The sequence below is a fragment of the Hemiscyllium ocellatum genome, chromosome 2, assembly GCF_020745735.1.
Source record: "Hemiscyllium ocellatum isolate sHemOce1 chromosome 2, sHemOce1.pat.X.cur, whole genome shotgun sequence".
Lineage (NCBI taxonomy): Eukaryota > Metazoa > Chordata > Chondrichthyes > Orectolobiformes > Hemiscylliidae > Hemiscyllium > Hemiscyllium ocellatum.
In genome coordinates this window covers 2,420,013-2,442,161 of record NC_083402.1, presented here as the reverse complement: position 1 = coordinate 2,442,161, position 22,149 = coordinate 2,420,013, and the positions used below count along the sequence as shown (strand labels likewise).

The 22,149-nt window shown below is 47.5% G+C and overlaps 1 protein-coding gene across 1 annotated transcript in view; it reads right to left on the bottom strand.

The window, feature by feature from the left end:
- Nucleotides 1–22,149, bottom strand: part of spef2 (sperm flagellar 2) — a 244,563-nt gene that overhangs the window by 82,248 nt on the left and 140,166 nt on the right. The window contains exons 24-25 of the mRNA XM_060847113.1: nucleotides 21,869–22,006; nucleotides 10,003–10,169 (exon numbers count right to left, since the gene is read on the bottom strand). Coding sequence (XP_060703096.1) covers nucleotides 10,003–10,169; nucleotides 21,869–22,006 — 305 coding nt within the window. The remainder of the gene's footprint in view (nucleotides 1–10,002; nucleotides 10,170–21,868; nucleotides 22,007–22,149) is intronic.

Below are 22,149 nucleotides of genomic sequence, written 5' to 3'. Positions count from 1 at the left end.
AGACTGTCAGCAGTTCAGATCACCGCATTATAATAAAGTAAATGTAAGGTCATCATTGTCCCAGAGGACAATCAGAGAGGGATGTTTGCTGGTGAGTTAATCTGAGGAGCACCAAGCATCAGGCAAAAGCAAGGGTGAGGAGGGAGGATCATCACAGCAACCACTTTATAGGAAGGGGGTGATCGTATTAGAGAGGGGACAGGGGACGATCACTCCCTTCCTATACATCTCCCCTGTCCCCTCTCTAATACAATCGCTCTCTTCCTATAAATCTCCCCTGTCCCCTCTCTAATACAATCGCTCCCTTCCTATAAATCTCCCCTGTCCCCTCTCTAATACAATCGCTTTCTTCCTATAAATCTCCCCTGTCCCCTCTCTAATACGATCGCTCTCTTCCTATAAATCTCCCCTGTCCCCTCTCTAATACGATCGCTCTCTTCCTATAAATCTCCCCTGTCCCCTCTCTAATACAATCGCTCTCTTCCTATAAATCTCCCCTGTCCCCTCTCTCATACAATCGCTCTCTTCCTATAAATCTCCCCTGTCCCCTCTCTAATACGATCGCTCTCTTCCTATAAATCTCCCCTGTCCCCTCTCTAATACGATCGCTCTCTTCCTATAAATCTCCCCTGTCCCCTCTCTAATACGATCGCTCTCTTCCTATAAATCTCCCCTGTCCCCTCTCTAATACAATCGCTCTCTTCCTATAAATCTCCCCTGTCCCCTCTCTAATACAATCGCTCTCTTCCTATAAATCTCCCCTGTCCCCTCTCTAATACGATCGCTCTCTTCCTATAAATCTCCCCTGTCCCCTCTCTAATACGATCGCTCTCTTCCTATAAATCTCCCCTGTCCCCTCTCTAATACGATCGCTCTCTTCCTATAAATCTCCCCTGTCCCCTCTCTAATACGATCGCTCTCTTCCTATAAATCTCCCCTGTCCCCTCTCTAATACGATCGCTCTCTTCCTATAAATCTCCCCTGTCCCCTCTCTAATACGATCGCTCTCTTCCTATAAATCTCCCCTGTCCCCTCTCTAATACGATCGCTCTCTTCCTATAAATCTCCCCTGTCCCCTCTCTAATACGATCGCTCTCTTCCTATAAATCTCCCCTGTCCCCTCTCTAATACGATCGCTCTCTTCCTATAAATCTCCCCTGTCCCCTCTCTAATACGATCGCTCTCTTCCTATAAATCTCCCCTGTCCCCTCTCTAATACGATCGCTCTCTTCCTATAAATCTCCCCTGTCCCCTCTCTAATACGATCGCTCTCTTCCTATAAATCTCCCCTGTCCCCTCTCTAATACGATCGCTCTCTTCCTATAAATCTCCCCTGTCCCCTCTCTAATACAATCGCTCTCTTCCTATAAATCTCCCCTGTCCCCTCTCTAATACAATCGCTCTCTTCCTATAAATCTCCCCTGTCCCCTCTCTAATACAATCGCTCTCTTCCTATAAATCTCCCCTGTCCCCTCTCTAATACAATCGCTCTCTTCCTATAAATCTCCCCTGTCCCCTCTCTAATACAATCGCTCTCTTCCTATAAATCTCCCCTGTCCCCTCTCTAATACGATTACTCCCTTCCTATAAATCTCCCCTGTCCCCTCTCTAATACAATCGCTCTCTTCCTATAAATCTCCCCTGTCCCCTCTCTAATACAATCGCTCTCTTCCTATAAATCTCCCCTGTCCCCTCTCTAATACAATCGCTCTCTTCCTATAAATCTCCCCTGTCCCCTCTCTAATACAATCGCTCTCTTCCTATAAATCTCCCCTGTCCCCTCTCTAATACGATCGCTCTCTTCCTATAAATCTCCCCTGTCCCCTCTCTAATACAATCACTCTCTTCCTATAAATCTCCCCTGTCCCCTCTCTAATACAATCGCTCTCTTCCTATAAATCTCCCCTGTCCCCTCTCTAATACAATCGCTCTCTTCCTATAAATCTCCCCTGTCCCCTCTCTAATACAATCGCTCTCTTCCTATAAATCTCCCCTGTCCCCTCTCTAATACAATCGCTCTCTTCCTATAAATCTCCCCTGTCCCCTCTCTAATACAATCGCTCTCTTCCTATAAATCTCCCCTGTCCCCTCTCTAATACAATCGCTCTCTTCCTATAAATCTCCCCTGTCCCCTCTCTAATACGATCACTCTCTTCCTATAAATCTCCCCTGTCCCCTCTCTAATACGATCGCTCTCTTCCTATAAATCTCCCCTGTCCCCTCTCTAATACGATCGCTCTCTTCCTATAAATCTCCCCTGTCCCCTCTCTAATACAATCACTCTCTTCCATGACTGGTTTTGAAATGTGATTCTTTTTCATAATTGGTAATTTGGATTTTTTTATTGGAGTAGTGTTGAAGAGTGAGAGATAAAAGGTCGGATTAAGAGAAAGGATTTGTAAACAGTTGCCAGTTAATAGTCTCTGTTAGACTGATAGAAAGTTGTTAATTTTGCTTAACATTGTGAGTTTTGGGATAAATCTTTTCCTCTCAAAATTGTACAGATTACAACAAGGGGTGAACTTTTACTGTGATGCTGTTTTAAATGAGCATCGGGGTTTACCCAGTGTCATAACAGCTTGGGGGCTTTCATCTATGATTTAATTAAGGTTGGACAGATCCAGTCTGAGATTTGGACAGAGTTGAATAGATTTGGTATACGAAAACGCCAGTACATTTAAACACTTGCCCGCTCATGTCCTCGATGTTTAAGTAAAACTTAAGTGAGATAATTTGTTTAATTTCGGTGATGTGTGATTTGTTAAATTAAAAGTTATGGAAATGGCTCTTAAAATTGCTAAAGGGGTTGTGTGATTTGAAGAGGATTCTCAAATTTGTGAAGAAAGTTTGGAAGGAAAGAAAAAGGCCAAACGTTTAGAATTAGCAAATAAGTTAGATTTGGGTTTAACCAAGGACAAAAGTGAAGCTGAAACTGTCAGGGAATTACTCAAAGACTTCAGTGTGTCAGAGAAACAGACAAGTGCAGTAGAGGTAGAAAAACTTAAATTATAATTGAGGAAAATAGAGCTAGAAGATAAACATAGAAAGAGAGAGGGTAGGAGAAAGAGAGGAGAAAGAGGAAAAAGAGAGAGATGGTTCTTAGCTGAGCAGAGAAAGAGAGAGAAAAGAAAGGGAGAGAGAAAATGAGGGACAACTTGAATTTGAGAAATTGTGACTTAGTCAGCAAAGTCAAGTCAACAGGATGGAAATTAAAGAGAAGGTAGTGATATATACAAATATGCCAAAACTCTGACACATTTTGATGAGAAAGATGTTGAAGCTTTCTTTATTTCATTTGAAGAATTAGCTAAGCAGTTAGAGTGGGCTGAGGATTTATGGGTAATGCTAATTCAGACTAAACTGGTGGGCAGAGCTAGTGAGGTATTTGTCACACTGTCAGATGAGGGGTCAAGAGATTATGAAGAGGTTAGCAGGCTATGTTAAGTGTTTATGAATTGGTATCAGAAGCATATAGACAGCGGTTCAGAAACACAAAGAAGGAACCAGGACAGACTGATGTTGCGTTCAAAAGATTTAAACATAGTCACTTTGATCGATGGGTGCGTGTTTTAAAGATAGCTAGGGCTTAAGAGGCTCTAAAAGAGATTATTCTGCTGGAGGAGATAAAAAAAATTCACTTCCAGGGATGATAAGAAAACACATGGAGGTTCAGAAAGTCAGGAAGTGAGAAGGGAGCAGAATTAGCAGGTGAGTACATGGTGGTGCGTAAGACAAGCTTCCAGCCAGAATTTCCTCCTATGAGGGGTAGAAGTTGGGAGAAGGGGAGATCCGACACTCTGAAACCAGGAGTAGAGAGCAACGGTAAGAGTTTACCACAGGATCAAAAAGAAGCCCAAGAGGGTGGGCAGGAGGTGAAAGGCCTCAGGTGTTTCCACTGTGGTAACGTGGGACACAAAGACACAGTGCTGGTCATTAAAGAAAGTCGTTGTGGGAAAAGATGTGGTAAAAGAAGCTAAGCCAGTGGCATTAGTGAAGGTAGTAGAGGAGACCCCAAGAAGAGCCGAGGAGCTACAGGAGAGTGCACAGCCTGGGCAGGGGCTGGGTATGGAGTTAGTACCTGAGCTCTACAAAGAATTTGCCTCTGTGGGTAAAGTTTACTCAGTAGGAACAGGGGGAGAAGGACAAGAAGTTATAATTGTGAGAGATACACAATCTAACCAGTCGCTGATAGCAAGGGATGAGTGAACATGCACTCTTCCTGAACTGTTACCTGAGAGAGTGCTAATTTGTGGGATAGATGGACAGATATTTAGCGCTCCGCTGTGTAAGATCAGGTTGGAGTGCCATCCCAAGGTTGGGGAAGTTACAATGGGAGTGATTGACAGAGTGTCAGTTCCAGGAATTCAGTTTGTTCTTGGGAATGATTTGTCGGGATCCAAGGTGGGAGTGACACCCTTTGTTGTGGAGAAGCCCAAGGAAGACCAAGAGACTGAGGAGTTAAGGCCGAAATATCCTGGTATTTTCCCAGACTGTGTGGTAATCAGATCCCATTATCATAAGTCACTGCACAAAGTGAAAACTAAAGGGAAAGATGGAGGAGCTGAGGTTCAGTTAGCGGGCATCCTATGTTTGATATAATGATCCAGGAAAAATCTGAACAGGCAACAGGTCAGACAGAAGTGTTTAATCCTGAAAGGCTAAGAGACTTGCAACAGCAAGACAAGACATTAAACGATATATATGTGGATGTGTGCTCCGAAAGGGAGGCTGAGAACATTCCGGAGGGTTATTATCTGAAAGATAGAATCCTCAGACAGAAATGGAGACCACGGCAGGTTAGTGCAGAGGAGAAATGGGCAGATGTGCACCAGATTGTGTTGCCGGTAGCACACAGACAGGAGGTGTTACAGGTAGCACATGAACTACCTGTAGGAGGTCACCCAGGGGTACAAAAGGCACAGGCTAAGGTACAAAAACATTTTTATTGGCCTGGAATGCATAAGGATGTGGATAACTTTTGCTGTATGTGTCATACATGCCAAATGGTAGGTAAGCCACAGGTGGTAATAAAGCCAGCACCTTTGTTGCCAATTCCTGCATTGGAAGAACTCTTCACGTGGGTTATAATTGATTGTGTAGGTCCCCTCCTGAGAACTAAAAGTGGGAACCAGTACATGTTAACCATAATGGATGTGTCTCCCAGATTTCCAGAGGCAATTCCATTACAGGGTGGTAGAGGAGTTAGTAGCTTTCTTCACGTGGTATGGGCTACCCAGAGAGATTCAGTCAGACCAAGGGTCAGATTGTACTGCTCGGCTGTTTAAGGAGGTTATGGATAGCTTTGGTATACAGCACTTTAAACCCAGTGTGTATCATCCTGAATCCCAGGGAGCTTTAGAAGGGTTGCATCAGACCTTGAGGACCATGTTAAGGGCGTACTGTCAGGATTATCCAAATGATTGGGATAAAGGTATCTCATTCATATTGTTTGCCATTAGAGATGTCCCAAATGAATCAACTCAGTTCATTCCCGTCGAGCTAATATGCAGACATGAAGTGAGAGGCCTTTGAAATTAATTAAAGAAAAATTGACAGGCCCAAAGCTGAAGATTTCACCCTTGGATTATGTCTTGGGAGGTGAGGGAGAGATTAAATAGAGTAGGTGAGTTAGCTAAACAGCACCGAAAGAGGGCACAGTGTAGAATGAAGCAGGTGACAGATAAAAACTCTGAGACTGGGACATTTTCCCGGGGGGATGATGTGTTAGCATTGTCACCAGTGATAGGAGATCCCTTCAAAGCCAGGTTTAGTGGTCCCTATCAAATTGAGAAAAAGTTGAGTCAGGTAAACTATCTGGTAAAGATGCCAGATAGTAAAAAAAGGGATTGGGTATGTTATGTGAACATGTTGAAACTGTGTTATACCAGAAAGAAAGAACTAGAGAAACAGCTGTTAGTTACTGCCCTGCAGGGTGGGGGATCACATCCAGATGATGGGGATTTTGATGTGCCTCAAAATAGATAAAAAAATGAAGGAGTCTTTGAGGAGTGGGATAGATTAGTAAGTTATCTGTGTCAGGAGTGTACAACACAGGTGAAAAATTTGTTGCTGCAGTACAAAGAATCAGATGGGGTGGACTAATGCTATTGTACATGAATTAGACGTAGGAAATACTGCTCCGATAAAACAACACCCCGATCGGCTTAATCCTCTCACAGCCGGACAGGTCCACATGGAGGGGGAGGCCACGCTCAACAAGCACATCGTCGAACCAAGCCAGAGTGAGTGGAGTTTGCCGATTGTCTTAGTTCCCAAACCAGATGGGACTCAACGATTCTGCCTGGATTATCGGAAGGTCAACGCTGTTACAAAGTCTGACTTATATCCAATTCCTAGATTGGAGGCTGTATTGAGTGAGTCAGACAAGCCAGTTACATCACCAAGGTGGACTAACTGCGTGGTTACTGGCAGGTACCTCCATCAGAGACGGAGAAAGAAATTTCTGTGTTTGTAACCCCAAATGGGGTTTAAAGTGATGCTCTTTGTAATGAAGAATACGCCCACCACATTCCAAAGACACATGAACAGAGTTGTGGCTGGGTTAACAAACTGTGCAGTCTGTTTGGACGATGGAGTGATCTTTAGTAAATCCTGGAAAGGTCACATGGTACAGTTGGCAGAGCTCTTTGGACAAGTAGGAGAAGCACAACTGGGAATAAATTTATACAAAACTGAATTTGCAAAAGCAGAGGTGACGTTCTTGGGACATAACATCAGTCATGGAAGGCTGACCCCAGGGAATGCAAAGGTCAAGGCCATCAAGAAATTTCCACGACCAACCTCGAAGAAAGAGATGCTTCGATTTATTCGGACTCAGTGGATTCTATCGGAACTTTGTTCCAAACGTCAGCAATGTAGTGGCATCGTTAACTGACTTGCTGAAGAAGAACAAAGTTTCTGTGGACAGGAGCATGCCAGGAGGCATTTGACCATTTGAAATCAATATTAACCACCAAACCAGTTTTAGCTGCACCAAACGTTTCTAAACCTTTCAGAGTTGCCATCAATGCCAGTGAGATTGGAGTTGGAGCTGTACTCCTCCAGGAAGATGCTGACGGGACTAAACCGCCAGTTGGTTCCTTTTCAAAGAAATTCAGCATCCCCTCGAGGAAATACTCCATGATCGGAAAAGAACAATTGAGTTTGGTCCTGGCCTTATAACATTTGAATGTGTACGTCACGAACAGTGTGTCAGAGACAGTTGTGTACATGGATCACAATCCTCTTACAGTCTTGAAGCTTTAAAGACAAGAATATGTAACTATTTCATTGGAGTCTTATGTTACAGCACTTTAATTTACATACAGTACACGTTACAGGTCATAAAAATGTAATTGCAGATGTGTTATTGTGGATTTAACTGATAAGGTATAGATGAGATTGGTACCTACTCAATGTTATACATATGTGGGAAGAGGTTAATATGAACCTAGAGTAAAGTCATATCTACGTCATAATATTATAGTTAAGGATTAGAGGAGAAAACTGAAGCCATCTTTTCATTATGATGGTTCATTTTTTCTTAAGGGAGGAGGTGTTATTAATGTATAGAGGTGCTGTACCTTTAAGAGAGTTGAAAAGCTAGCAAAACTACCTGACACAACACAAAGTGTTCTGAACAAGGTAACAATATAACATTTGGTTGAAACAGCTAACTGTAGCTTTGTTGCCATGAGACAAAAACAAATTCAAATTCAGCCAATCAATTTAAATTATGCCCCATGATAACAAACTCCAATCAAGTTTGAATTTAGTGTTTCATTAATATTTAAACCAATGAAATAAAGCCGGACAGTGTTGAACAGTTGAGGAAGAATTGCCAAAAGACTAACAGATGTCGGCTGCTAGTTTAAGAGCTCTCAGAGGGGTACCTGTCAATGGAAGAAGTTTGCACAGCAGAGCATAGAAAACGACCTGGAGAGAATCCGGAAAGGAGATTCGGCAAAGCTGACTGGCTTTGAAATATGATTTTTTTTTTGTAAATCATAATCAGGATTTTTAATCAGACTAATATTGTCGAGAGGGGAGGTAAAAGATAGGTTTAAGAGAAAGGAATCTTAAATAGTTGTTAGCTGCAAATGTGTTGCTGATCAAAGCACAGCAGGTTAGGCAGCATCTCAGGAATAGAGAATTCGACGTTTCGAGCATAAGCCCTTCATCAGGAATAAGAGAGAGAGCCAAGCAGGCTAAGATAAAAGGTAGGGAGGAGGGACTAGAGGGAGGGGCGATGGAGGTGGGATAGGTGGAAGGAGGTCAAGGTGAGGGTGATAGGCCGGAGTGGGGTGGGGGCGGAGAGGTCAGGAAGAGGATTGCAGGTTAGGAGGGCGGTGCTGAGTTGAGGGAACCGACTGAGACAAGGTGGGGGGAGGGGAAATGAGGAAACTGGAGAAATCTGAATTCATACCTTGTGGTTGGAGGGTTCCCAGGCGGAAGATGAGGCGCTCCTCCTCCAGCCGTCGTGTTGTTGTGTTCTGCCGGTGGAGGAGTCCAAGGACCTGCATGTCCTCAGTGGAGTGGGAGGGAGAGTTAAAGTGTTGAGCCACGGGGTGATTGGGTTGGTTGGTTCGGGCGGCCCGGAGGTGTTCTCTGAAGCGTTCCGCAAGTAAGCGGCCCGTCTCCCCAATATAGAGGAGGCCACATCGGGTGCAGCGGATGTAATAGATGATGTGTGTGGAGGTACAGGTGAACTTGTGGCGGATATGGAAGGATCCCTTGGGGCCTTGGAGGGAAGTGAGTGTGGAGGTGTGGGCGCAAGTTTTACATTTCCTACGGTTGCAGGGGAAGGTGCTGGGAGTGGAGGTTGGGTTGGTGGGGGGTGTGGATCTGACGAGGGAGTCACGAAGGGAGTGGTCCTTGCGGAACGCTGATAGGGGAGGGGAGGGAAATATATCCTTGGTGGTGGGGTCCGTTTGGAGGTGGCGGAAATGGCGGCGGATGATACGTTGTATGCGGAGGTTGGTGGGGTGGTAGGTGAGAACAGTGGCCGCTTACTTGCGGAACGCTTCAGAGAACACCTCCGGGCCGCCCGAACCAACCAACCCAACCACCCCGTGGCTCAACACTTTAACTCTCCCTCCCACTCCACCGAGGACATGCAGGTCCTTGGACTCCTCCACCGGCAGAACATAACAACACGACGGCTGGAGGAGGAGCGCCTCATCTTCCACCTGGGAACCCTCCAACCACAAGGTATGAATTCAGATTTCTCCAGCTTCCTCATTTCCCCTCCCCCCACCTTGTCTCAGTCGGTTCCCTCAACTCAGCACCACCCTCCTAACCTGCAATCCTCTTCCTGACCTCTCCGCCCCCACCCCACTCCGACCTATCACCCTCACCTTGACCTCCTTCCACCTATCCCACCTCCATCGCCCCTCCCCCAAGTCCCTCCTCCCTACCCTTTATCTTAGCCTGCTTGGCTCTCTCTCTTATTCCTGATGAAGGGCTTATGCTCGAAACGTCGAATTCTCTATTCCTGAGATGCTGCCTGACCTGCTGTGCTTTGACCAGCAACACATTTGCAGCTGTGATCTCCAGCATCTGCAGACCTCATTTTTTACTTAAATAGTTGTTCGTTAATATCCTCTGTTAGACTGAAAGAATAAAGTTGTTAATTTTTACTTTAAATAGTGACCTCAGGGATAGTTCTTTACTTCTCGAAATTTAACAGACTACAGCACGGGGTGAATGTTTTCAGGTGTGGCTGGTTTACATTAGTAGAGGAGTTTACCCAGTGTCATAGCACTATGAATGTACTGAAACATTGTCAAGTAGTTGGTTCCAGTCCCTGCTGCTGTATTAGCTCTCAGCTAATGGTTGTGAAGGGCAGCTCACTCTGTCTTTATCAAGGGCTTTTAGGGATGTGTAATGAATGTTGGTCTTGCCCGTGAGTCCTGGAACCTGAAATACCGCCCCAGAGGCCAGGGATCAGATACTCCACTTCACCACTGTCTCTACCTCCACATAGTCACTGTCCAATTGTACCTGACTGGGTCCATCGCTGGCATGGTGGCTGGGATCTGGACATCAGGCACACTGACCAATGGGATACGTGCAAACTCCTTGCTGTCTTCCGGCGGGATGGTCCCTTCCATCACCTTGTAATAATCCTGTAGGAACCGGAAAGTATCCTGGAATCGATCAATCTCCACCTAATGAGGAACGGAGGGTGACTGTCACATTCCCTTCACCACAGAACTCACTGTCCATGTGTGAGCATATCCCCTACCCCTCTGGGAATATACCCCAGCATCCCCTACCCCTCTGGGAGTATACCCCAGCATCCCCTACCCCTCTGGGAATATACCCCAGCATTCCCTACCCCTCTGGGAGTATACCCCAGCATCCCCTACCCCTCTGGGAATATACCCCAGCATCCCCTACCCCTCTGGGAGTATACCCCAGCATCCCCTACCCCTCTGGAAGTATACCCCAGTATCCCCTACCCTTCTGGAAGTATACCCCAGTATCCCCTACCCCTCTGGGAGTATACCCCAGTATCCCCTACCCCTCTGGGAATATACCCCAGTATCTCCTATCCCACTGGGAGTATACCCCAGCATCCCCTACCCCTCTGGGAATATACCCCAGCATCCCCTACCCCTCTGGGAGTATACCCCAGTATCCCCTACCCCTCTGGGAATATACCCCAGTATCCCCATCCATCTGGAAGTATATTCTCTATCCCTCTGGGAGGATGTTCCCTATCCCTTTGGGAGTGTATCCTCTATACCCCAGTATTCCCTATCACTCTGCGAGTATATTGCATATCACTCTGCGAGTATATTGCATATCACTTTGCGAGTACATTGCCTATCACTCTGCGATTATATTGCCCAATCGCTCTGGGAGTACATTGCCCTATCACTCTGCGAGTATATTGCCCTATCGCTCTGGGAGTACATTGTTATGAAGTTGAAGGTGTGTACTGTACCTTTAAGAGAGAGCGAATGCTGTTCTGAACTGAGAGATTACAAGTAGCTGTGTGTATGACTAGCTCGCAGTCCCAGAGTGGACTGGAAAATTAACAATATGGAACATTTGGCTGTGAAGTGGATACCTGGGTTAGTTGCTGGTTTGGCAACAATTCAAATTTATACAATTAGTTTAAATTATGACCCAGAATACTAAAACCCAATCGAGTTTGAATTTATTGTTTTGCCAACATAGAACCAATGAGATGACCCGATGTAGGGGATATAAGAATGCGGACATTTTGAAAATTGGTCAGAGAGCAACTAGTGTAGAGAGAGCAACTCCTGGAGAGTAAACCGCCCATCTAATATCGTGGTCGAAAAGTGTGGTGCTGGAAAAGCACAGCAGGTTAGGCAGCATCCAAAAAGCAGAAGAATTGACGTTTTGGGCATCAGACCTTCATCAGGAATGTGGGTTGGGGGGCGTGGGAGTGGAAGGCAATTGAGAAATAATTAGGAAAGGGTGGGGCTGAGGGGTAAGATAGCTTGGAAGGTGATAGTTGGATGCAGGTGGGGAGTGATGGTGAGAGGTTGGAATGGTGGGTGGAGCAGATAGGTGGGAAGGAAGATAGATAGGTAGGACGGTTCAAGAGGGTGATGCTGAGTTGGAGGGTTGGATCTGGAATGTGGTGGGGGGAGGGGAGATGAAGAAACTAGTGAAATCCACATTGATGCCATGTGGTTGGAGGGTCCCATGACGGAAGATGAGACGTTCTTCCTCCAGGTGTAGGGTGGCTTGGATTTGGAAGTGGAGGAGGCTTAGGATTTGCATGTCCTTGGTGGAGTGGGAGGGAGAGTTAAAGTGGTTGGCCACTTTAAGTGGGGGTTGTTGGTGCGGGTGTCCCAGAGATGTTCTCTGAAACGTTCCGCAAGTTGGTGTCCTGTCTCCCTGATGTAGAGGAGACCACGTCAAGACCAATGGACACGGTAGGTGAGGTGTGTGGAGCTGCAGGAAAGTCTCCTCTGTGAGTATATTCCCTTTACCCCAATAATCCCCATCCCTCTGTGAGTATATTCCCTTTACCCCAATAATCCCCATCCCTCTGTGAGTATATTCCCTTTACCCCAATATTCCCCATCCCTCTGTGAGTATATTCCCTTTCCCCAATATTCCCCATCCCTCTGCGAGCATATTCCCTTTCCCCAATATTCCCCATCCCGCTGCGAGTATATTCCCTTTCCCCCAATATTCCTCATCCCTCTGTGAGTATATTCCCTTTCCCCCAACATTCCCCATCGCTCTGTGAGTATATTCCCTTTCCCCCAATAATCCCCATCCCTCTGTGAGTATATTCCCTTTCCTCCAACATTCCCTATCGCTCTGTGAGTATATTCCCTTTCCCTAATATTTCCCATCCCCCTGTGAGTATATTCCCTTTCCCCAATATTCCCCATCCCCCTGTGAGTATATTCCCTTTCCCCAATATTCCCCATCCCTCTGTGAGTATATTCCCTTTCCCCAATATTCCCCATTACTCTGTGAGTGTATTCCCTTTACCCCAATAATCCCCATCCCTCTGTGAGTGTATTCCCTTTCCCCCAGTGAGGTGTTGTCCCTCCAATTGGCAGTGTGGTTTGTTGTGGTGATGGAGGAGGCCAAGGATGGTCATGTCAGAAAGGGTGTGGGTTTGGCAGTTGGAATGGGCAGTGACTGGGAGGTGCGGTCTGCCCCTGGAGGCCTGGCTGGGATCCTCGCTGAACCGTTCCCAAAGTTTACGTTCGGTCTCCCGGATGTAAAGAAGACCACATCGGGAGCACCTGATGCAGTGAACTCAGTTGGAGGAGAGGCAGGTGTACCTCTGTCTCACCGGGAAGGAGGGCCCTGGAGGTGGGGGTTGGGGGGTGGTGTACCAGCAGGTTTGGCATCTTTTCCAGTTGCAGGGGAAGGTAGCCGGGGGTTCAGGGGTGGGGCCATTGGTGGGGAGAGTCACACAAACCAAGGACTGTCAAAGGGAACAGCCCTTGCAGATGGCAGGGAGGGGTGGGGAGGGGAAGGTGTTTTTGGTGGTGAGGTCTAGTTGGAGTTGGCAGAAGTGTTTAAGGGTGATTTGTTGGATGCGGAGACGAGTGGGTGGTTGGTGGGAACAAGGGGGACCCTGTCTTTATTATGTTTGTGGGAAGTGGGGGGTGATTTCAAGCAGTGGAATGGGGAATGGAGGAGGTGGAGTGGAGGGGGGGGGCGTGTCTGGGCAACAGAGGGGGGAGAAGCACGTTGTTTGAAAGAGGTGGACATCTGGGGTGCTTGGGAGTGGAACATTGTATCAGAGCAAATGTGACGGAGATGGAGGAACTGGGAAAATAGGATGGCATTTTTTTGCAGGATACTGGGTGGGAGAAGGTGTAGTCCAGGTAGTTATGGGAGTCCGTGGGTTTATAGTAAACTTCTGTCTGGAGACTGTCGCCAGAGATGGAAACAGAGAGGTTAAGAAAGGAGAGGGAGGTGTCCGAGATGGACGAAGTGAATGTGAGGGTGGGGTGGAAGTTGCGGCTGAAGTCGATGAACTGATAAAAAGCAGTGGACCTTGCTAACCAGTCTCCCATGGGGAACCTTGTCAAACGCCTTACTGAAGTCCATACAGATCACATCCACCACTCTGCCCTCATCAATCCTCTTTGTTACTTCCTCAAGAAAACTCAATCAGGTCAGATGGCCTCCTTCTTCAAAGCTAGCAATTTCCCCTCCTACGTGACTGATGATGCCCTCCAGCATCTCATCCATTTCCTGCACCTCTGCCCTTGAACCCCACCCCTCCGAACCCAACAAAGCCCTCCAGTCCTCACCTACCACACCACCAACCTCCATATACATCGCATCACCCTCCGCCACTTCCGCCACCTACAAGTAGTCCCCACCATCAGGGATATATTTCCCTCCCCACCCCTATCAGTGTTCCAGAGAGACCATTCTCTCCACAACTCCTTCATAAGGTCCACACTTCCCACAAACTCACTCTCCCCTCCCGGGACCTTCCCCTGCCACCTCCATCCAAGGCCCCAACAGAACCTTCCACACCCATCAGAGTTCCACCTGCACATCCATACATGTCAGTTACTGTATCCGTTGCTCCCGATGCGGTCTCCTCTACATTGGGGAGACTGGGCGCCTCCTAGCAGAGCGCTTTAGGGAACATCTCCAGGACACCCGCACCAATCAACCACACCGCCCCCATGGCCCAACATTTCAACTCCCCCTCCCACTCTGCCGAGGACATGGAGGTCCTGGGCCTCCTTCACCGCCGCTCCCTCACCACCAGACGCCTGGAGGAAGAACGCCTCATCTTCCGCCTCGGAACACTTCAACCCCAGGGCATCAATGTGGACTTCAACAGTTTCCTCATTTCCCCTTCCCCCACCCCACCCCAGTTCCAAACTTCCAGCTCAGCACTGTCCCCATGACCTGTCCCACCTGCCAATCTCCCTTCCCACCTATCCACTCCATTCTCCTCCCCGACCTATCACCTTTACCCCCACCCCCATTCACCTATTGCACTCCCAACTACCTTCTCCCCAGCCCCACCCTCTCCCATTTATCTCTCCATCTTGGAGGCTTCCTGTCTTCATTCCTAATGAACAGCTCATGCCTGAAATGTCGATTCTCCTGCTCCTCGGATGCTGCCTGACCTGCTGTGCTTTTCCAGCACCACACTCTCGTGTCTACTGCTGTTGCAAGCAATGTGTTCCATACCCAAACTCCTATCTGAGTAAAGACACTACCTCTGACATCTGTCCTATATCTATCACCCCTCAATTTAAAGCTATGTCCCCTCGTGCTAGCCATCACCATCCAAGGAAAAAGGCTCTCCCTGCCCACCCTATCTAACGCTCTGATTATCTCAGATGTCTCAGTTAAGTCACCTCTCAACCTTCTTCTCTCTAACAAAAACAGCCTCAAGTCCCTCAGCCTTTTCTCGGAAGACCTTCCCTCCATACCAGGCAACATCCTGGTAAATCTCCTCTGCACCCTTTCCAAAGCTTCCACATCCTTCTTATAATGCGGTGACCACAACTGTACACAATACTCCAAGTGCGGCCGCACCAGAGTTTTGTACAGCTGCAGCATAACCTCATGGTTCCGGAACTCGATCCCTCTATTAATAAAAGCTAAAACACTGTATGCCTTCTTAACAACATGGTTTACTTTTCAGACTGGAGGCCTGTGACCAGTGGAATGCCACAAGGATCGGTGCTGGGTCCTCTACTTTTTGTCATTTACATAAATGATTTGGATGTGAGCATAAGAGGTGCAGTTAGTAAGTTTGCAGATGACACCAAAATTGGAGGTGTAGTGGACAGCGAAGAGGGTTACCTCAGATTACAACAGGATCTGGACCAGATGGGCCAATGGGCTGAGAAGTGGCAGATGGAGTTTAATTCAGATAAATGTGAGGTGCTGCATTTTGGGAAAGCAAATCTTAGCAGGACTTATACACTTAATGGTAAGGTCCTAGGGAGTGTTGCTGAACAAAGACACCTTGGAGTGCAGGTACATAGCTCCTTGAAAGTGGAGTCGCAGGTAGATAGGATAGTGAAGAAGGCGTTTGGTATGCTTTCCTTTATTGGTCAGAGTATTGAGTACAGGAGTTGGGAGGTCATGTTGCAGCTGTACAGGGCATTGGTTAGGCCACTGTTGGAATATTGTGTGCAATTCTGGTCTCCTTCCTATCGGAAAGATGTTGTGAAACTTGAAAGGATTCAAAAAAGATTTACAAGGATGTTGCCAGGGTTGGAGGGTTTGAGTTATAGGGAGAGGCTGAACAGGCTGGGGCTGTTTTCCCTGGAGCATCAGAGGCTGAGGGGTGACCTTATAGAGGTTTACAAAATTATGAGGGGCATGGATAGGATAAATCGACAAAGTCTTTTCCCTGGGGTTGGGGAGTCCAGAACTAGAGGGCATAGGTTTAGGGTGAGAGGGGAAAGATATAAAAGAGATCTGAGGGGCAACCTTTGCACACAGAGGGTGGTACATGTATGGAATGAGCTGCCAGAGGAAGTGGTGGGGGCTGGTACAATTACAACATTTAAGAGGCATTTGGATGGGTATATGAATAGGAAGGGTTTGGAGGGATATGGGCCGGGTGCTGGCAGGTGGGACTCGATTGGGTTGGGATATCTGGTCGGCATGGACAGGGTTGGACTGAAGGGTCTGTTTCCGTGCTGTACATCTCAGTGACTCTATGGCCTTATACTTTTCCACATTAAACTCCATTTGCCACCTCTCAGCCCAGCTCTGCAGCTTATCTATGTCTCTCTGTAACCTGCAACATCCTTTGTCATTATCCACAACTCCACCGACCTTAGTGTCATCCTCAAATTTACTAACTCACCCTCTACGCCCACATTCAGGTCATTTAGATAAATGACAAACAGCAGTGTCCCCAACACTGACCCTTGCGGTACATCGCTAGTAACTAGACTCCAGGATGAACATTTCCCATCAACCACCACCCTCTGTTTTCTTTCAGCAAGCCAATTACTGATCCAAACTGCTATATCTCCCACAATCCCATGCCCCCATATTTTGTACAATAGCCTACTGTGGGGAACCTTATCGAACGCCTTGCTGAAATCCATATACACCACATCAACCGGTTTCCTCTCATCTACCTGTTTGGTCACCTTCTCAAAGAACTTAATAAGGTTTGTGAGGCACGACCTACCCTTCACAAAACCGTGTTGACTATCCCTAATCAAATTATTCTTTTCTAGATGGTTATAAATCCTATCTCTTATAACCTTTTCCAACACTTTACCAACAACTGAAGTGAGGCTCACTGGTCTATAATTACCAGGGTTGTCTCTACTCCCCTTCTTGAACAGGGGAACCACATTTGCTATCCTCCAGTCTTCTGGCACTATTCCTGTAGACAATGACGATTTAAAGATCAATGCCCAAGGCTCGGCAATCTCCTCCCTGGCTTCCCAGAGGATCCTGGGATAAATCCCATCTGGCCCAGGGGACTTATCTATTTTCACACTTTCCAGAATTGCCTGTATCTCGGAATTCCCCTCGACCACATTGTCTTTTTTGAGTGTGAATACCAATGAAAAATATTCATTTAGCGCTTCCCCTACCTCCTCTGAGTCCATGCACAACTTCCCACAATTGTCCTTGATCCTACCTCATCTTACTTTCGTCATTCTTTTATTCCTGATATTCTTATAGAAAGCTTTAGGGTTTATCTTGATCCTACCTGTCAAGTGACCAAGGTGCTAGATGAAGGAAGGGCTGTTGATGTCATATACATGGACTTTAGTAATGTGTTTGATAAGGTTGCCCATGGTAAACTAATAGAGAAAGTGAAGTCACATGGTGTGCAGGGTGTTCTAGCAGGTGGATAAAGAACTGGTTGAGCAACAGGAGACAGAGAGTAGTAGTTGAAGGGAGTTTCTCGAAATGGAGAAAGGTGCCCAGTGGTGTCCCACAGGGGTCAGTGCTGGGGTCACTGCTGTTTGCGATGTACATAAATGATCTGGAAGGGAGCACTGTTGGTATGATCAGCAAGTTTGCAGATGACACAAAGATTGGTGGAGTAGCAGAAAGCATAAGGGCCTGTCAGAGAATACAGGAGGATATAGACAGACTGGAGAGGGGGCGGAGAAGTGGCAGATGGATTTCAATCCAGACAAATGTGAGGTGATACATTTAGGCAAGACTAATTCTAGAGCGAATTATACATTAAACTGAAGATCCTTGGGAAAAGTTGCTGCAGTGCAGGTCCATTGTACCCTGAAGGTTGCTGCACAGGTGGATAGAGTGGTCAAGAAGGCATATAGTATGCTTGCCTTCATTGGACGGGGTATTGAGTATAAGAGCTGGCAGGTCATGTTAAAATTTGGTCAAGACTTTGGTTCGGCCGCATTTAGAATACTGTGTACAGTTCTGGTCGCCACATTACCAAAAGGATGTGGACGCTTTGGAGAGGGTGCAGAGAAGGTTTATGAGGATGTTGCCTGGTCTGGAAGGTGCTAGCTATGAAGAGAGGTTGAGTAGGTTAGGTTTATTTTCATTAGAAAAAAGGAGATTGAGGGGGGACCTGATTGAGGTTTACAAAATCATGAAGGGTATAGACAGGGTGGGTAGAGACAAGCTTTTTCCCAGGGTGAAAGATTCAATAACGAGAGGTCACACTTTCAAGGTGAGAGGTGGAAAGTTTAAGGGGGATACACGCGGTAAGTACTTCACACAGAGGGTGGGGGGTGTCTGGAACACGTTGCCAGCAGAGGTGGTAGAGGCAGGCACGGGAGATTCATTTAAGATGCGTCTGGACAGATGCATGAGTAGGTGGGGAGCAGAGGGATACAGATGCTTAGGAATTGGGCGACAGGTTTAGACAGTAGATTTGGATCGGCTCAGGCTTGGAGGGGCCGAAGGGCCTGTTCCTGGGCTGTAAATTTTCTTTATTCTTTGTTCTTAAAGACCTCTCATGTCCCTCCTGGCTCTTCTTAACTCTCTCTCTCAGTCTTTCCTGACTAACCTGTAACCCTCAAGCGCCTTAACTGAGCCTTCACACCTCATCCAAACATAAACCTTCTCCTTCCTCTTAAGAGAGATTCAACTTCCTTAGTAAACCACAGCTCCCTCCCTCAACCACTTCCTCCCTGTCTGACAGGTACATATTTATCGAGGACACGCAGTGGCTGTTCCTTGAATAAGCTCCACATTTCAACTGTCCCCATCCCCTGTAGTTTCCTTCCCCATCCTATGCTTCCTAAATCTTGCCTAATCACATCATCATTGCCTTTCCCCCAGCTATAACTCTTCCCCTGCGGTATATACTTATCCCTTTCCGTCACTGAAGTAAACATAACTGAATTGTGGTCACTATCACCCAAGTGCTCACCTACCTCCAAGTCTAACACCTGGCCGGGCTCATTACCCAGTACCAAACCCAATGTGGCCTTGTCCCTGTTGGTCTGTCTACATACTGTGTCAGGAAACCCTCCTGCACACACTGGACAAAAACTGACCCATCTATAGTACTCGTATAATAGTGTTCTCAGTCAATATTTGCAAAGTTGAAGTCCCCCATGATAACTCCCCTGTCTCTCTCACTCCTATCCAGAATCATCTTTGCTATCCTTTCCTCTACATCTCTGGAACTATTCGGAGGCCGATAGAAAACCCCCAGCAGGGTGACCTCTCCTTTCCTGTTTCTAACCTCAGCCCATACTACCTCAGTTGACGAGTCCCCAAATATCCTTTCTACAACTGTAATACTGTCCTTGAGCAACAATGCCACACCTCCCCCTCTTTTACCATCTTCTCTGTTCTTACTGAAACATCTAAATCCTGGAACCTGCAACAACCATTCCTGTCCCTGCTCTATCCATGTCTCCGAAATGGCCACAACATCGAAGTCCCAGGTACCAACCCACGCTGCAAGGTCACCCACCTTATTCCGGATGCTCCTGGCCTTGAAGTAGACACACTTCAAACCAACCTCTAGCTTGCCGGCGATCTTGAAACCTTAGTTCTGACTTCATTACTCACATCCTCCTGTATACTTGAACTCCACTTTTGGTTCCCATCCCCCTGCTGGATTAGGTTAAACCCCCTCCCCAATAGCCTTAGTGAATATCCCCCCCAGGATATTGGTACCCCTCTGGTTCAGATGAAGACCATCCTGCTTGTAGAGGTCCCACCTACCCCAGAAGGAACCCCAATTATCCAAGAATCCAAAACCCTCCCTCCTGCACCATCCCTGTAGCCACGTGTTCAACTCCTCCCTCTCCCTATTCCTTGCCTCACTAGCACGTGGCACGGGCAAGAAACCAGAGACAACAACTCTGTTCGTCCTAGCTCTAAGTTTCCATCCTAGCTCCCTGAATTTCTGCCTTAAATCCCCTGAATTTCTGCCTTAAATCCCCATCTCTCTTCCTACCTTTGGCGTCGGTGACTATGTGGACCATGACTTGGGGCTGCTCCCCCTCCCCCTTAAGGATCCCAAAAACACAATCAGAGACATCACGGATTGGCACCTGGGAGGCAACACACCAACCGTGAGTCTCTCTCGTCCCCACAGAACCTCCCCCTAACTATGGAGTCCCCAATGACTACTGCTCTGTTCCTCTTCCCCCTTCCCTTCTGAGCAGCAGGGACAGACTCTGTGCCAGAGCCCTGTACCTCATGGCTTACCCCAGGCAAGTTTTCCCTCCCCAACAGTATCCAAAACAGTATACTTGTTATTGAAGGGAACAGCCACAGGGGATCCCTGCACTGCCTGCTGGTTCCCTTTCCGTTCCCTTACTGTAACCCTTTTGCCTTTTTCTTGTCCCTGAGGTGTGACTCCCTCCCTGTAACCCCTCTCAATAACCCCCTCCCCCTCCCGAATGATCCCGAAGTTCATCCAGCTCCAGCTCCAGCTCCCTAACGCGGTTTAGATTAGATTACTTACAGTGTGGAAACAGGCCCTTTGGCCCAACAAGTCCACACCGACCCGCCGAAGCGCAACCCACCCATACCCCTACATTTACTCCTTACCTAACACTACGGGCAATTTAGCATGGCCAATTCACCTGACCCGCACATCTTTGGACTGTGGGAGGAAACCGGAGCACCCGGAGGAAACCCACGCAGACACGGGGAGAACGTGCAAACTCCACACAGTCAGTCGCCTGAGTCGGGAATTGAACCCGGGTCTACAGGCGCTGTGAGGCAGCAGTGCTAACCACTGTGCCACCGTGCCGCGGTTCTCGAGGAGCTGGAGTTGGGTGCACGTCCCACAGATGTAGTCAGCAGGGACAGGAGAGGTAACCCTTACCTCCCACATCCTGCAGGAGGAACATCCAACTGCCCTCACCTCCATCCCCACTGTTCTAAATTCCCAAAGAGACGATTGAAAAACTGAGAAAAACAGAAACCAGTCACTTTACCAATTGGCACACAGAACCTTTTATTTGGTGAGAGGAGGAGGAGGGTGGGAGACACGACCCGAGAAGTGTTTTAGGCTAAGCAACTTGTCCGCATTAAACTCCATTTGCCACCTCTCAGCCCAGCTCTGCAGCTTATCTATGTCTCCCTGTAACCTACAACATCCTTCAGCACTGTCCACATCTCCACCAACCTGAATGTCATCTGCAAATGTACTAACCCATCCTTCTCCACCCTCATCCAGATGGTTAATGGATCACTGCTGTTTGTGGGAGTTGGCAGTGTGGGAATTGATTGGTTCCATTAACAGGAACTGCAGTTCACCAAAAGGCCATCGGGTATAAAGGCACCAGGGACAATGTGACAATAACCAAAACACAACTGCTGGGGAAACGGGGGAAGGAGGGCGAGATAACCCACTCCAGCCCTGAGGGTACCCCTATCTCTTTATTCCTGATGAAGGGCTTTTGCCCAATACGTCGATTTCGCTGCTCATTGGATGCTGCCTGAACTGCTGTGCTCTTCCAGCACCACTGATCCAGAATCTGGTTTCCAGCGTCTGCAGTCATTGTTTTTACCTGAGGGCACACCTACCCGAGTCTCTCAAGGTGACACACTGCCTGCTCCCACCCCAAGGGCATCAGGACATGATTGGAGTTAGGGAAGAGGGGCAGGCTCCTGCCTATTATGAGCCATATTTAGCAGAGCTATGAGATGCCTTGGGAGTCCAGACCCCAAGGTGAGCTCTCTCCCTGCAGTGGGATTTTAAAAAACTGTTAAAATTGGAAATTATTTATATTAATGTTAACCATCTGTGCCCAGCTTTATAAGAATTCTCTGGGATTTTGCTCAGCTTCCCCTCTATTCTTTAGCTGCCAATCCTGCTCAGGTATTTTCTCAGATATTGCAGACGTGTCGGGGTCAGGGGTGAGCTGTACACTTCCTGTCACTGCCTGGAACCAGCTCAGTGTTGGGGCAGGCTGGGAGGTAGTGGGAGATTTCCTACCTGCATGAGGGTTGTGTAGATGTTCAGCAGTAAACCCAGGTGATCCTCCAGCCAACCATTACCCATAAGATTCATCCTCTCTCGCTCAGCCTCTTCCTTCCTGGTGTCAGAGATGTCCCACAGACGCTCTCGCAAGTTCTAGACAACAAATTAATGGGCTCAGTCAAGTTGAAGATCACAGGCAGAGGACTGAAGATTCCTAGAATCCTAGCGCAGTGAGCTGTGCTCCCGGGACGGTCAGCACGGTGAGCTGGGATCCTCACAGGGCCAGCGCGGTGAGC